Below are 15,015 nucleotides of genomic sequence, written 5' to 3' on the forward strand. Positions count from 1 at the left end.
ATACTGAATGTCTTCAAATTTTTTTTTTTTTTTTTTGAGATGGAGTCTTGCTCCGTTGCCCAGGCTGGACTACAGGCACCCGCCACCACACCGGGCTAATTTTTGTATGTTTTTTTTTTTAGTAGAGATGGGGTTTCACCATATTGGCCAGACTGGTCTCGAACTCCTGACCTTGGGATCCGCCCACCTCAGCCTCCCAAAGTGCTGGGATTACAGGCGTGAGCCACTGCCCCTGGCCATGTCTTCAAATTTCTGAGCAAAAATTGATTTTAAATTTAGAATTTTATATCAAACTATCAATCAAGTATGAGGATAGAATAAAGACATGTTCAGATATGTAGACACAAAGAAAACATCTATGCACCCTTTCTTAGATATTCTCAGAGGATGTCCTCTACTAAAACCAAAAATAAGAAAGAGCAAGATATAGGATCCAAGAAACAGGATTCAACCCAAGAGGGCAGCAGAGGAAAATCCTGGGAATGACAGCTCTGTTGCAGGGCTAAAGAACAAGCAGTGCAAATTGGAGCAGTAGAACAGAAGGCTCTAGGAAAAAGCTCTCCCAAAAAAAAATTTAATGAAAGAAACTGAAGCAATTAACAACTCTACAAAAATAAACAATTCAAGAAAGAAAATGAAGCCATAATATACTACTCGGCTTTTCAGTGAACAATACTTAGTTGGGACACAAAAACAATGAATACTGATTTAACACCCTTTAGGATAGCTACTATAAAAAAAAAACAAACAAAAACAAAAATACAAGCCAGGCACAGTGGTTCGTTCACACCTGCAATCCCAGCACTTTGGGAGGCCGAGATGGGGAGATCACTTGAGCTCAGGAGTTCGAGACCAGCCTGACCAACATGGCAAAACCCCATCTCTACTAAAATACAAAAATTAGCCAGACGTGGTGGAGTGCACCTGTAGTCCCAGCTACTTGGGAGGCTGAGGCACGAGAATCACTTGAATGTGGGAGGCAGGGGTTGCAGTGAGCCAAGACTGTACCACTGCACTCCAGCCTGGATGACAGGGCGAGACTCCAGCCTCAAAAAAAAAGCACAAAAAAATAAGTGCTGGCAAGGATGGGGAAAAATTAGAACTCTTGTGCACTGTTGGTAGGACTGCAAAATGGTGCAACTGCTATGAAAAACAGTATGAAGTTCCTCAAAAAATTAAAAACAGACCTACCATATGGTCCAGCAATCCCACTTCTGCATATATATCCAGAAGAATTAAAAATAGGGTCTTAAAGAGATATCTGTAGACCCATGTTCATAGTGGCACAATTCACAATAGCCAAGAAGTGGAAGCAACCCAAATGTCTACTGACAGATGAATGGATTAAACAAAATGGTGTGTATATATACAATGGAATATTATTCAGCCTTAAAAAGGAAGGAAATTGAGTGGTGAGAAAAATAGAAAAAAAATAAACATAAAAATATTTAAAAAGGAAGGAAATCCTGTCACATGCCACAATGGGTAAACCTTGAAGACATTATACTAAACAAAATAAGCCAGTCACAAAAAGATAAATATTGTATGATTCCACTTATAAAAGGTATCTAAAGTAGTCATATTTTAAAAAAAAGAAAGTAGAATGGTGGTTACCAGAGACTGAAGGGAGAGAGGGGGAACTGTTGTGTAGGTATAGAGTTTTAGATTTGCAAGATGAAGAGGTTCTGGAGATATGTTTCACAACAATGTGAATATATGTAACATTACTGAATTGTGCACTTAAAAATGGTTAAGATGGTAATTTTATGTTAGATGTATTTTTTTTTACCACAATTAAAAAAAAAGATTAATGGGATCATGTCAATAGGAACAAGAGTCATCTTGAAGGAGCTCCCATTTATCAAATTTGAGACAAATTGAGCATCAAAAAGAAAAACCAAGAACAGTAGCTATAATTGATTACAACATATTGATTCTTTAAAAAAATCCATGAGGTTATAGTAATAGTAAAGTAATAGAAAATCTTTATAAAAGAATGGTAGTTAATAACTGTAGAAGAAATTATATATTTAGAAAATGAACATTTTTTTCTTTTGAGATGGAATTTTGCTCGTTGCCCAGGCTGGAGTGCAATGGCCTGATCTTCGCTCACTACAACTTCTGCCTCTTGGGTTCAAGAGATTCTCCTGCCTCAGCCTCCCAAGTAGCTGGGATTACAGGCGCCCACCACCATGCCCAGCTAATTTTTATATTTTTAGTAGAGACAGGTTTCATCATGTTAGTCAGGCTGGTCTCGAACTCCTGACCTCAGATGATCCATCTGCCTCAGCCTCCCAAAGTGCTGGGATTACAGGCATGAGCCACCGCGCCTGGCCAAAAAAGAACATTTTCTATGTAACTCCCAGTGCAGCAGCTCATTCAAGCAAGGATCATCAATAAATGCTCAAGCAATTAGGTGAACAGTTAGTTGTTGGGGAACAGGATATTCACATGGTACCAAAGCATCACCCCACAGATAATTTACTAATTAAAAAGGGGTAAATGTACTTTACGATGGAAAGACATGGCAGTTAACACCTTAACAAACTTAGTATTACTATTTGTGGAACAACCTGTCATTAAGTGTCATATATGCCTGCTGATTTGATTAGAAGGATATAGTGTAGGGTATAGTGTAGGATGAATACACAATAGCACCTAGGAATTATCCCTGCCAAAAACACTTAATTTGAATCTAATCCCACCTCTGGACCCAGCTTCTAGTTTACAGGAAATACAGAGAATGGAGGAACAAATTAAATGATACCACAAGAAACAGACAAAATTCAGAATGTGGGACAATCTATAAAACAAGTGACCTAAATTAAAAGAGATTAAGGAGACAATAACTAAATGTGAACTTTGATTAGATGCTATTTCACCAAAGTTACAAGAATATATTTTTGGGACAACTATGGAAATTGGAATATGGAATATATATTAGATGATTTTTTAAAAATTATGATTAAATATAAATTAACAATAAACAAAAAACATTTAACCTGACCAATTATTAAAACAAAATATGTTAAAATTTACCTATCAAATTGGTGACACTAAAAATTAATACAATTTTTGGGGGCAGGACCATCTGGTAACATGTAACAGTTTTTTAAATGTTTATATACTTTACCCAGCAATTCCACTTCTAGGGATTCATCCTATAGAAATAAGAGTTGTACATAAACATTTATTGACCAGAATGTTCACTGCAGCATTACTAATGAAAATGGACACAATCTAATTTACCAAGATGAAATAAATTATATAATAAAATACTTTGTAATCATTAAAAATCTTAATTTCAAATATTTAACATGAAAAGGTCCTTAAAATACATTAAGTACAAAGAAAGCAGATTATAAACTATTAATATGTAATTTCCCTGTATATATTCTACCTTACAGGAAAGATAATTATCAAAATGTTAATTTTGTTATTTCTAGGTGGCAGGATAGATTTATAGGTGATTTTAAGTTTTTTTCTTTGTAGGAGAGAGAATCATTATTTCTAATGTCTGAAAGAATAAAAAATGGGCTGGGTGCTGTCTCATGCCTGTAATCCCAGCACTTTGGGAGGCCAAGGTGGGCGGATCACTTGAGGCCAGGAGTTCGAGACCAGCCTGGCCAAAATGGTGAAACCGTGTCTCTACTAAAAATACAAAAATTAACCAGGTGTGGTTGTCTGCGCCTGTGGTCCCAGCTACTCAGGAGGCTGAGGCAAGAGAATCGCTTGAACCCGGGAGGGAGAGGCTGCAGTGAGCCGAGATCGCGCCACTGCACTCCAGTCTGGGCAACAGACTCTGTCTCCAAAAAAAAAAAAAAAAGAAAATAATAAAAAATGAAAGACAGAACAAAGTTATTTTTCATGATGCTAGAGGGCAGAACTAGGAACTACCACTAGAAGTTATAGGGAAGCCACGTTTGACTCAACGTAAGGAATAACGTTCTAACAACTAAAATTTTCTAAGCAATGAATGACCTGCCTTATGAGGTAATGCGTTTTGCATTATTAGAACTCTAAGCAAAGGCTAAACGGTCACCTGGCAAAAATATATAGAACAGACTTATGTGTTAGGAGATTAAAGAGAAGCTCCTAATGATCCTTTTCTACTTTAAGTACTTATAATTTCATAGAAAGTTTTCCATTTGCAGGGATACCAGAAAGGAAGTTGTTGGTATTTCTTTTTAAGTGTTATTATTAAATAAAAACCCATGGGGCACTAAACTAAAGAGATTACACTTACATTAGAATAATGGAGTTGAAGGATGATTTACTTTGTTACATTCTACATCAATAATATATACATTATTGATAAAGTGAAAAGAGATAACTAACCCAATGGAGAGGATTCAAACTGAACTGACAAGAACTACATTTGAATCTACTCCTTACTAATTTCTCTGTGTCTGATAACCTGAAGAATTACACTTTTTCAAGGTTAAATGCAATAAACATCTCAAAAGGAAGGAGGACAAGAAGTACTAAGCTCCCCTTTTGTGCTTCTGGCTGCACTATAATTCACATACAAATGGAGGAAAGGTGAAGAACATACCACCCCTGCCCTTGCAATAAGGTATATACAAATCTTATGATTTTGGATGTAGGAATACTGGGCAATGGGAAGTGATAGAAAAACTTCATATTATACTGGGTTCCTGGAAGGCAGAAGGAAGTGCCAGAGGTCTGTGAAATTTTTAGAGTAATTTGTAATGCTGAAAAAAATGAATGCCCTAAAAGACGTGCTTAAAAAACAACTTTTTAATTATGGAAATTGTCAAATATACACAAAAGTAGAAAGTGTACTCACCACTCACCTTCATTTATCAACATTTTATCAAAGCTGTTTCCAGTATTTTTTGGCTGTGATTTAAAAACAAACACTAGATATAACGCTATTTTACCTAAAAAAAAAACTTCAGTATGAAAAAATATCCTTTCTTGCTGGTAACAGCAACTATTCAATAAATGTTAGTTACTAGAGCTAGGTACTGTTCTATGCTTTATACCTGTATAATTTTCATGTAAGTTAAGCCTTGTCATTATCCCAATTTTACAAATCAATATTTAATGGCTCACCCAGCCAGTAAGCAGTGGTGCCAAGATGTGAACCCAGATGTTAACTCTAGACTAGACTTTACTCTCTCAACCACTAAAGTATGCTGCCTATTCACTATAGTTATTCTAGCTATTCTTCATGGGATATAGATTGTTGTGGTAATACTGGGAAAGGAACTGCTGAATGGGGAAAAGATTGAAAATGATGTTATAGTGTGAACAGCTGCTCTTTGCTTTTCTCGGGAAATTTTCTTTAAATGCTCCAAATGAGAGAAAACATAACTGGATATCATCAGTGTCAACTGCCTAGGATATAAAAAAAGGAGTCAGCTCACAGAGGGAAAAGCAATGACATGACTAGGCCTGTTCCACAGAGCTTGAATATAGACAGGTTTCTTTTAAATTTGCCCCTCCAATGATGGGGGGAGAGGTGGAGAGGAGAGGTTTCTCTACTTCTATCAGACCTAAAATAGTTCTAGCAAAGGGATCTCACAAGCAGAGGGCTAAGAAATCAGTGTAAGTAATATTTGGTTGCTTATGAAATATTCAGTGAAAAATAAAAGGATACGGGATAAAAAATTCTTCTGACTGATGTCTCATCATAATATTATAAAACAAACAAGAAAAACTACTACATAATTCAAGATTTGTCAAAAGAAAGAAGAGTCTCCTCTGCAAAAGGACCAAAAATTCTCCTAAAACCCTCCCTAGTGATTTACAATAGATCTTAGAGTAATTAAACTAATTATCTTCTCTGTGGAGCTCACCTAGGGCATCCTCCTTCCCCATCTTCCACTTTTCCCAAACACAAGCAGAAGGACTCCTTCCCTGCTCCTACTGTACTTTATATGTAATTCTATTAGAACTCTAATCAATACTGCAGTGTAATTATCTTCTTCTCTAGGCTATGAATTCCCAGAGGGCCAAGACCCTATCTTACTCCTCTTTACATTTCCATTTCTAATTCCTTATCTTCAAAACTACCACGACTGAAATACTCGAGAAAGTTTGCTGAATGAATGAAGATGACAGAATATGGAGTGATTTTTTTTTTTTTTTTGAGACAGAGTCTCAATTCTGTCACCCATGTTAAAGTGCGACGGCATGATCTTGGCTCACTGCAACCTCTGCCTCCCGGGTTCAAGTGATTGTTGTGCCTCAGCCACCTGAGTAGCTAGGATTATAGGCATGTGCCACCACGCCTGGCTAATTTTTTTTTTCCCAAAAGAATACGATCCGGCTAATTTTTATAGTTTTAGTAGAGATGTGGTTTTGCCATGCTGGCCAGGCTGGTCTTAAACTCCTGGCCTCAAATGACCTGCCTGCCTCTGCCTCCAAAAGTGCTGAGATTACAGGCATGAGCCACCATGCCTAGCCTGGAGTGATCTTTTTAATAAGTGATTCTTTTATCAGTATAAAACCTCTCTAACCTCTTCACCTTCAGTTCTTCCCGTAAGTCTCCCCTTTAGGAGCTTTCCCATCAGCCAATAGTTCAGGCTGAATGATAACATGGACTGTAGTCTCTTGAGAGCTGGAGAAAGAATCTAGTCACTTTGGTTTGCAATATCTTCTAATGAAGTGGGGAGAACACAACTTGAAGGATCTGGAAGGTAGCCAAACCTTTCAAGAGCTTTTATTCAGAAGCCAAAATGCAGAATGGTGTTTGAAATGCCTGCTTTTAAATGCTGAAGGTAACAGGAGAAATAAAACATTTCAAATTTTAAAAACCACTGATTAGTAAGCAGCACCTGGTCATCCACTTCCATTATTTTTCAGACAAAAAATCCCTAGCAAAAATGTACCGGTCTGGGTTAAAGCCCTCAACCATGAGGGAGGCACCTTTCATGTACTGTTGTAAACGTGCTTAGATCCCTCTCTAAAACTGGTTAACCAAACCACTTCGAGAATTATCTGGTTAGGCAATCCTTTTAAGTGAAAATCTTTTAAGTAAGGAAGTTATCTTTCTCAAGAATTTAAGAAAATTCTAAACAATCTCCCAGTTTAAGCTGTTACACCGGAAAGAGAAAGTCACATCACATGTTTTATATGCCTTTCTCTGGGTACCATGTTACCTTGGTTAGTGTCCTCTGGGTCTTCTATATGAGCAATGACACTCCTGAGATAAAGCTGCTTCTGCTGTTCTAGATTTGACTGTGAAAACGTTGGAACATTAGTCCTTGAATAAAGCAAACCAGAAAAAAGAAAAACAGCCCATTAGAAACAGGAATATAGCATTTTGTAGAGAGAAGTGATATACTGCTGATTGATTAGAACTAAGTTTCAGAGGCAAAATTATCTTTATGATCGAGAGGCAGAGGACAGTATTAGTCATACACAAAAAAAACTAAAATGGAGTATGGAATCAAGAGAAAAAGAAGAGAAGCTGGGTGTGGTGGCTCACACCTGTAATCCCAGCACTCTGGGAGTCTCAGGCAGGAGGACTGCTTGAGGCTAGGAATTTGAGACCAGTCAGGGCAACACAGTGAGACCCAAGAAATTTTTTTAAAAAATTAGCTGGACATGGCTGCATGTGCCTGTAGTCCTAGCTACTCAGGAGGCTGAGGAGGGAGGATGACTTGAGTCCACGAGTTCAAGGCTGCTGTGAGCTATGATCACACCACTGCATTCCAGCTTGGGCCACAGAGTGAGACCCTGTCTCTAAAAAAATCAAATAATTTAAAAAAAGACGAAGAGAAGGAAATAGATACAACCTCCTGCTAACAAGGAATAGAAAGGTGAAGATTACTAGTCCCTAGAGAAAGCATTTATTGAGTAATTCAAGGTTAGTCAGAAAATAGCTTTCTAGAGTGAAACTGAAAAGTTAAATGGGATAAAGACTGAAAAGAATCACTAGATCTGGCAATCAGAGCAATGATGACCTTGGTGAGAGCAATTTCTGGCCCGTACTCATACTGACTGACTGTACTAAAGAATCAGTGGATGAGAATATTGAGATTGCAAATTTATTACTGTCCCAAGTAGCCTGAGTTGTGAGCTTTTGATTATCACTTACATTGTAAGCAATTCACAAGGTTTCTCTCAATTATGCAAACAAAATAAAAAACCAGGAAACTGGGATTCGGGATGATAGTCAAAGGAAACTTTAGCCTTGTTTGTAATAATTTAAATTTTTATTTTATTTTTTATACAAGGTCTGTCTCCCAGGCTGGTGTGCAGTGGCATGATCTCGGCTCAGTGCAACCTCTGTCCCCTGGGCTCAAGCAATCTTCCCACCTCAGTCTTCCTAGTAGCTGGGACCACAGGTGTGCACCACCACACCTGGGTATTTTTTTGTATTTTTAGTAGAGGCGGGGTCTTGCCATGTTGCGCAGATTGGTACTGAACTCCTGAGTTCTAGCAATTGGCCCACCTCAGCCTCCCAAAGTGCTGGGATTACAGGTGTGAGCCACCGTGCCCGGCCTAATTAAATTTTTTAAGCAAAATTAATGTAATAAATGTATAATCAAAAGAATTTTTTTAAATCTCACTGTAAGGAAGCTAATCTGATCCAACATTCTAAAAAAAGCTTTTTCTAGTAGATTCAATTTAAAAGGACCATGTAAAGACACTGCCATCTCCTGGCAACCAGAGAATAAATTGAAAAGATGACGCAAATTTGCAACCCCTACTGGAATTTTTCCGCAAGGGTAGTTGTATGCAAGTTGGGACGGACAACAAAATGATTTTCTACTACTTGTATTTTAACATTTTCGTTAAAATTATTCTAACCTCTTATCATATATGTGACCAGGCTGCCCCATGCACAGGAGAAGATATCTTACCTTTGTAGTGTTTTCGCTAATATGTCTATTTTGCTTTCAAAATAACCCTGTCAAGCAGCAGAGGAGGCATCATTAGCCTTATTTCATGCATAAAAACTGAGGTAAGAGATTAATTGACTTGCCAAAAGTCACATAGTTGGTAGTGCTAGAACTTCAAGTTTGCTTACTCCTGGAGTAGGGATTTTTTCCCCTGCACTAAGAGGAAACTGGGGAGGGGAAGAAAGAAATTGAAGAGAACCAAAATAAATCAGAATATTTAATTATACTTTACATTACCTGGTCTTAGTTTGTAGAACAGGAATGACTTTGCCTAGTCTTCTCTCATGGCCTTTCATCTTCCCAGAATCCTTGTTAAGAACATCCTGCTTTTTTGAGGAAAAGGAATGCAAAAGGAAAGGTGATTCTTAGTTATAAGAAAAGCACTGAAAACACTATTTATGGAAATATTTTTTAACTAAAGGCTACAAAAGCCTATTCGTGAACACTACTGTGTACCACGTATAACAGTAGTGCTTCAAATGAGATAACTGTAATCTTTTTCTGTAATCTTAAAAAAAAAAAAAAAAAAACCCTGGCCAGGTGTAGTGGCTCATGCCTATAATCCCAACACTTTGGGAGGCCAAGGCGGGTGGATCACCTGAGGTCAGGAGTTTGAGACCATCCTGGCCAACATGGTGAAACACCGTCTCCACTAAAATACAAAAATTAGCTGGGCATGGTGGTGCATGTTTGTAATCCCAGCTACTCGAGAGACTGAGACAGGAGAATTGCTTGAACCCGAGAGGCGGGAGTTGCAGTGAGCCGAGATCGTGCCACTGCACTGCAGCCTGAGGGACAGAGTGAGACTCTATCTCAAGAAAAAAAAAAGAAACCCTACGTGGCAGGGATTATTACACTCATTTGGCAGATAGGGAATCGGGCTCAAAAAGGTTAGATAAATTGCCCAAGATTTTTCAGCTCTTTCATGGCTGATTCAGAGCTAGTGCTATATCTTAATATATAGCATGGCAATAAAGATTGAGACATAGGCTGAAGCCCAAAGACAAGAAAAATAATAGAATTACCATCTTAGTAATTATTCAACAGAGGGTAATTTAATATTATGTGCCAGGTGACATAAATACATTATTTCATTAATCCTTATTATACTATGAAGTATTATTTACTCCAATTTAGATAAGAAACGTGGGGAAACATAGAGGCTAAATAATTAGCCCAGGGTCACAGTGCTAGTCAGGATTCAAACCCCAATTTGTCTGAATACAAAGCTCTGCCAGATTATAACAAATGTACCACTGTGGTGTAGGATGCCCACAGCAGGGGAAGTTGTGTATGTGTGGAGATAGCAGGTATATGGAAACTCTGCTATACATCTGAATAAAAATAATTTCATTTTTCTCTTCACCTTGAATAAAATGTACTTACTTTGTTTGATGAGGTGGAAACGACCAGAGATCTCATTTCACAACTTGACTTGTGTGAACCACCATTTCTGCAGGATAACTCCATATTAGGAGTCTCTGAATGGTCTGAGATCCGAGAGAATACAGACGTAGGGTTCTCACTGTCAGGCATATTTTTATCAGAGACAGTCTGTTGAAAGTTATTGTTTGAAGAAGAGAGCTGGGGCCCATTCCAGGCAGAGTTATTGGGGCTGATCCCTTCAGATTCAGTACAAAGTTTGCTTTCATTTGGGCTAAGACCATCTTCTCTCATCTCTTCTCCAAGGGAAGAGAGTTTTTCAGTATCTTTGGATGAATCAGTCTCATCCTTATCAAGCAGAGCATCACAAACTGTTGGATTAAATGGTGCAACAGTTACTTTTATAAGATTCTTTTCTAGTACAGAGCGTCTGTTTAATGGTTTAGTATGAGCTGGTCCATGACCACTTGATGTACTTAGCTGAGGTAGTTTGAAGAGGTCAGGAGTCTCAGCTACTGGTCCCAGGCTGTATGATGAATTTTTCTCTTGGGGAGTATCAAGTAGAATTTGACTCCCTCTTTCTCCCTTCTCAACATGCCCACCATCATCTTCCCCAGAAGACTGTTCATATGATGGGTCATCTTCCTTCAACAGTGCATCAATCTCTTCCTCTGTGTAATTTACATCACCATCATCTTCTTCTCCCTCTGACAGCTCCAGCAAGGAGTCATCCAATCCATCCTCATCCAAGCAATCCCAAGAAAATGGGGCACCGTCTTTAGGCAAGAGAGAGGTACCAGAAGACTGTTCAGAGGGCACCCGTGAGCACATCATTTCTGGAGAAATAAGAGACAATTTCACTGAGGAAGAGAAAATAACCTTATACCAACTCCAGTCCACTATATGTGGGTAATGTTCTAGTATTTCAAAATCTTTGCACTGTGACTTGTAGCATAAGAAATAATTTTAAGATATTTAACCTTACCAGAAACATGGAAATACACGTTAGAACAATGAGATACTTTTGCCTATCAAAATGGTGATAATTAAGATGCCATGATAATCTGGATTGGTGAGGATGTGGAGAAACGAGCATTCACACACTATCAGTAAAAGCGTTAAGTCAGTATGATATTTTGTGAAGAGTAATTTGACTATACCATCTGACCTAGTAATTTGACTTCTAGAACTTCATATATATATACATGGATGTTCAAAGTAGCCAAATCCTGGAGGCAACCTAAATGTCTATTACAAGAGAACTGTTCAGTAAATCATGGTATGTTTGTGCTATGGAGTACTTTTCAATTATTTAAAAACACAATGAAGTAGATCTGTATGTACTATCATGGAATGATATCTACAACATACAAACAAAACAAATGTATATTATGTAAAATGTCTGAATATTCAGTTTACACTTTAACACAAAACAAAAATGTATTACTTTTGAAATAAAACAAAATTCGAGAACACAAGAAGGTAAATAACTGTCTTCCATACTGTGTGGAGCTGCTGGAGCAATCTCTGCCTTTGCCACGAGACCAAATGGAAAAAGGTTTCAGTTCCTGCTAGCTGTTCCTTTCAGGAGACTTGTCAAAATGATTGACTCCCACCTTCCTGCAGGCAAAAAGAAAATTAGAGGATCTTCTCATCACTTTCAACTCTGCTAATTACAAAGTCAACTGTATTATGCTTTAAGGTGCTCGATGTATTAATTTTAATCTTGATTTTTTTTGTAATACCAGAAAGTTGGATTTTCTGAGTCAAGAACACCAAAGAAATCTTCAAAGAAAAAAAAATTATGCAACTAAGCAAACTAGTTTTGCTCCTCCCAACAATTTATACTTTCTTAAGACTATCATCTACTTTAGTAGGATGAATACTGGCGTGGGAGTCCAAAGACCTGGGGTGTAGTCCTGGTTGTATCACTAGCCAGCTCCAATAACTTGGGTATGCCACGTGACCATTTAGACTTGTTTCCTCATTTACAAAATGGGAAAGGGATGGAAAAGGGGTGCTAGGCAATGTCTAAGGTTCCACCAAAATCTAAAAATTAATCATGATCACACACACACAAATCTTTATATATATATATATATGTATAGAAAAAATGCAAAAAAAAAAAAAAAAGGTCATTAGAGATACAAACACAAGCCTGGGCACAACGTGAAATGCTGTCTCTAAAAAAAATAGAAAAATCAGCGGCGCATGGTGGCACACGCCTATAGTTCCAGCTACTCATGGGGCTGAGGTGAGAGGATCACTTGAGGATGGGAGGTCAAGGCTGCAGAGAGCAGTCATCATACCGCTGCACTCCAGCCAGGGTGACAGGGCAAGACCCTGTCTCAAAAGAAAAAAAAAAAAAGATACAAACAAAAATTGATGACTATCATAACTCGCAGGGACCATAAAGGTAGGTCAAGGTTGGACTTTGTATCATTTTACTTTTCTACTTGAATATTTAGTTAGTTGTATAATTAAAACCTAGTTTTTAAACAGCTAATGACAGACCTAATCTATAATTATTTTCCAGATGGGAAAGGTGATAAAATGCTAGTATTTCACATATCTGAGAAGTATAAGAAATGCTTAAATACTGAACTCAAAAATTTGGAAAAGTACTTGTAGCCTTGTTAACTATAAAATTTCCCCTACTCCATGACCCTCCATACCACACCCTGAGCTTTAACTTTAGTTCATGCATTCCTTTTTTTTTTTTTTTTTTTTTTGAGACGGAGTCTCACTCTGTTGCCCAGGCTAGAGTGCAGTGGCACGATCTTGCCATCTTGGCTCACTGCAAGCTCCGCCTCCCAAGTTCACGCCATTCTCCTGCCTCAGCCTCCCGAGTAGCTGGGACTACAGGTGACTGCCACCACGCCCGGCTAATTTGTTGTATTTTTAGTAGAGATGGGGTTTCACTGGGTTAGCCAGGATGGTCTCCATCTCCTGACCTTGTGATCCGCCTGCCTCGGCCTCCCAAAGTGCTGGGATTACAGGCATGAGCCACTGCACCCAGCCTAGTTCATGCATTCTTTTAGAAGATATTTTTTGAGCTACAATCATCACACACCACAAGCTGCATGATATGTCTCTTTATGATTTCCAAGAAATCAAGGTATAGCTCCTACCCTCATAATGTATAATACATAATGTATAATCTTAATGTATAATCTTGCTAGAGAAACAACACTGAAAATTAAACACCAATATGAGATAATATAAAATGGTATGGACAATAAAGTACTAGAGAAAGAGAAGCAAAGGGAGGGATTATAGAGTTCTAGAATTAGAAGGGACCTAGTTAAACTTACTCATATTAGAAATGAAATGGGAGAAAAAGAAATATTAAATACCTATTATAAACCAGGTGCTCTGAGACACATTTTACAACTCTAACTTAGCCTCTCAACACAATTCTGTAAAATTAATCTTATCGAAGATATCATTTTCTGTTGTATTTAAACCTAGAGCTGCTAAAACTTATTTTATTTTACCAATACTATATTCCAGCAATTGTTGAGAGTTCTAGGTGTTGAAGCAGCTGCCTCTATGAAAAGTAATTTCTCTGCATTAGTGACTGAGTTATTCATTTCTTTAGGAAGCAGTTAGAAAAAAAAGTTTAGTATGGAAAACATTCTTTGACTTAAGAAAATTTATGGTTGTCAGACACAGGTATCACAGGCACTGGGGTTAAGCAGCTACATTTCTTAGATGCCCTTTCTGGGCCATTGCCCCCCATTCTAACTCCTTACAAAAGGTCTAGTTCAAGCCTTTGGTTGGCCAAATGGAGAGTTCGATAGATTTTTCCCTCTTGGGAAACTAAAGTTCAGAAGCATGAAGTAACTTAACTGAGTATACATAGCTAATAATGTTAGAGCAAGGATCGAAACCCAGGTCTAATTCCAAATGCAATGTTTTTCCCACTACATCTGTGACAGACTTGCACAGGATTGGTCAGCAAATGGCAGAGCTAGAATCCAAACTCAGGCCTTCTAAATTCAGTACAATCTATAACAAACTGTGCAAGAGTAAAGACCAAAGAGGGCTTTTGGTCTCTTGGAAAAAATATTTTAAGCCACCTTAATAGGACCAATATCCTTCGTAACCATTGCAATAATCAATTCCTACACAACATGACATCCAGATGCAAAAAAATGGGCTTTTCTGAGCTTCTCTTATGTTCCAAAAGATCTGGGAACAAAAGTATACAAAACAATACCATATATATGGTATATATAAAGAGGAGGAGATAATTTTAATTTGTACAAACCATTCTCTTTTTGATATCTGATGTTATTTCCTCATTTTCTTTTTTTTTTTTTTTTTTTTTTGAAACGGAGTCTAGCTCTGTAGCCCAGACTGGAATGCAGTGGCGCGATCTCGGCTCACTGCAAGCTCTGCCTCCCGGGTTCACACCATTCTCCTGCTTCACTCAGCCTCCCGAGTAGCTGGGACTGCAGGCGCCCGCCACCACACCCGGCTAATTTTTGTATTTTTAGTAGAGACGGGGTTTCACAGTGTTAGCCAGGATGGTCTTGATCTCCCGACCTCAGGTGATCTGCCCGCCTCGGCCTCCCAAAGTGCTGGGATTACAGGCGTGAGCCACCACGCCCGGCCATTTCCTCATTTTCAAAAGTACTTATTATAAAGAAAGTAAAACATATACATAAGTAACATAATAGTATAATGAACCACCACATACGCATCACTCAACCCCAATGACTATCAACTCATAGCTAATCTTGCCCCA

General features: G+C 38.0%; 1 protein-coding gene across 12 annotated transcripts in view; it reads right to left on the minus strand.

Annotated features, from left to right (window-relative positions):
- S100PBP (S100P binding protein) overlaps positions 1 to 15,015 on the minus strand; it is a 41,401-nt gene that overhangs the window by 21,698 nt on the left and 4,688 nt on the right. For 5 of the 12 annotated variants that reach the window (XM_003812533.5, XM_008964975.6, XM_008964976.7 and 2 more), the window contains exons 2-5: positions 11,766 to 11,882; positions 10,266 to 11,098; positions 9,117 to 9,205; positions 7,131 to 7,234 (exon numbers count right to left, since the gene is read on the minus strand). In XM_003812533.5, the coding sequence (XP_003812581.1) occupies positions 7,131 to 7,234; positions 9,117 to 9,205; positions 10,266 to 11,096 (1,024 nt within the window). In that variant the 5' untranslated portion in view covers positions 11,097 to 11,098; positions 11,766 to 11,882. Of the gene's footprint in view, positions 1 to 3,133; positions 3,162 to 3,316; positions 4,864 to 7,130; positions 7,235 to 9,116; positions 9,206 to 10,265; positions 11,099 to 11,765; positions 11,883 to 14,535; positions 15,011 to 15,015 lie in introns of those variants that run through there. The other 7 variants (XM_008964977.6, XM_063593151.1, XM_055102899.3 and 4 more) reach the window with 5 other exon arrangements.

Source organism: Pan paniscus, chromosome 1, assembly GCF_029289425.2.
Source record: "Pan paniscus chromosome 1, NHGRI_mPanPan1-v2.0_pri, whole genome shotgun sequence".
Taxonomy (NCBI): Eukaryota; Metazoa; Chordata; class Mammalia; order Primates; family Hominidae; genus Pan; species Pan paniscus.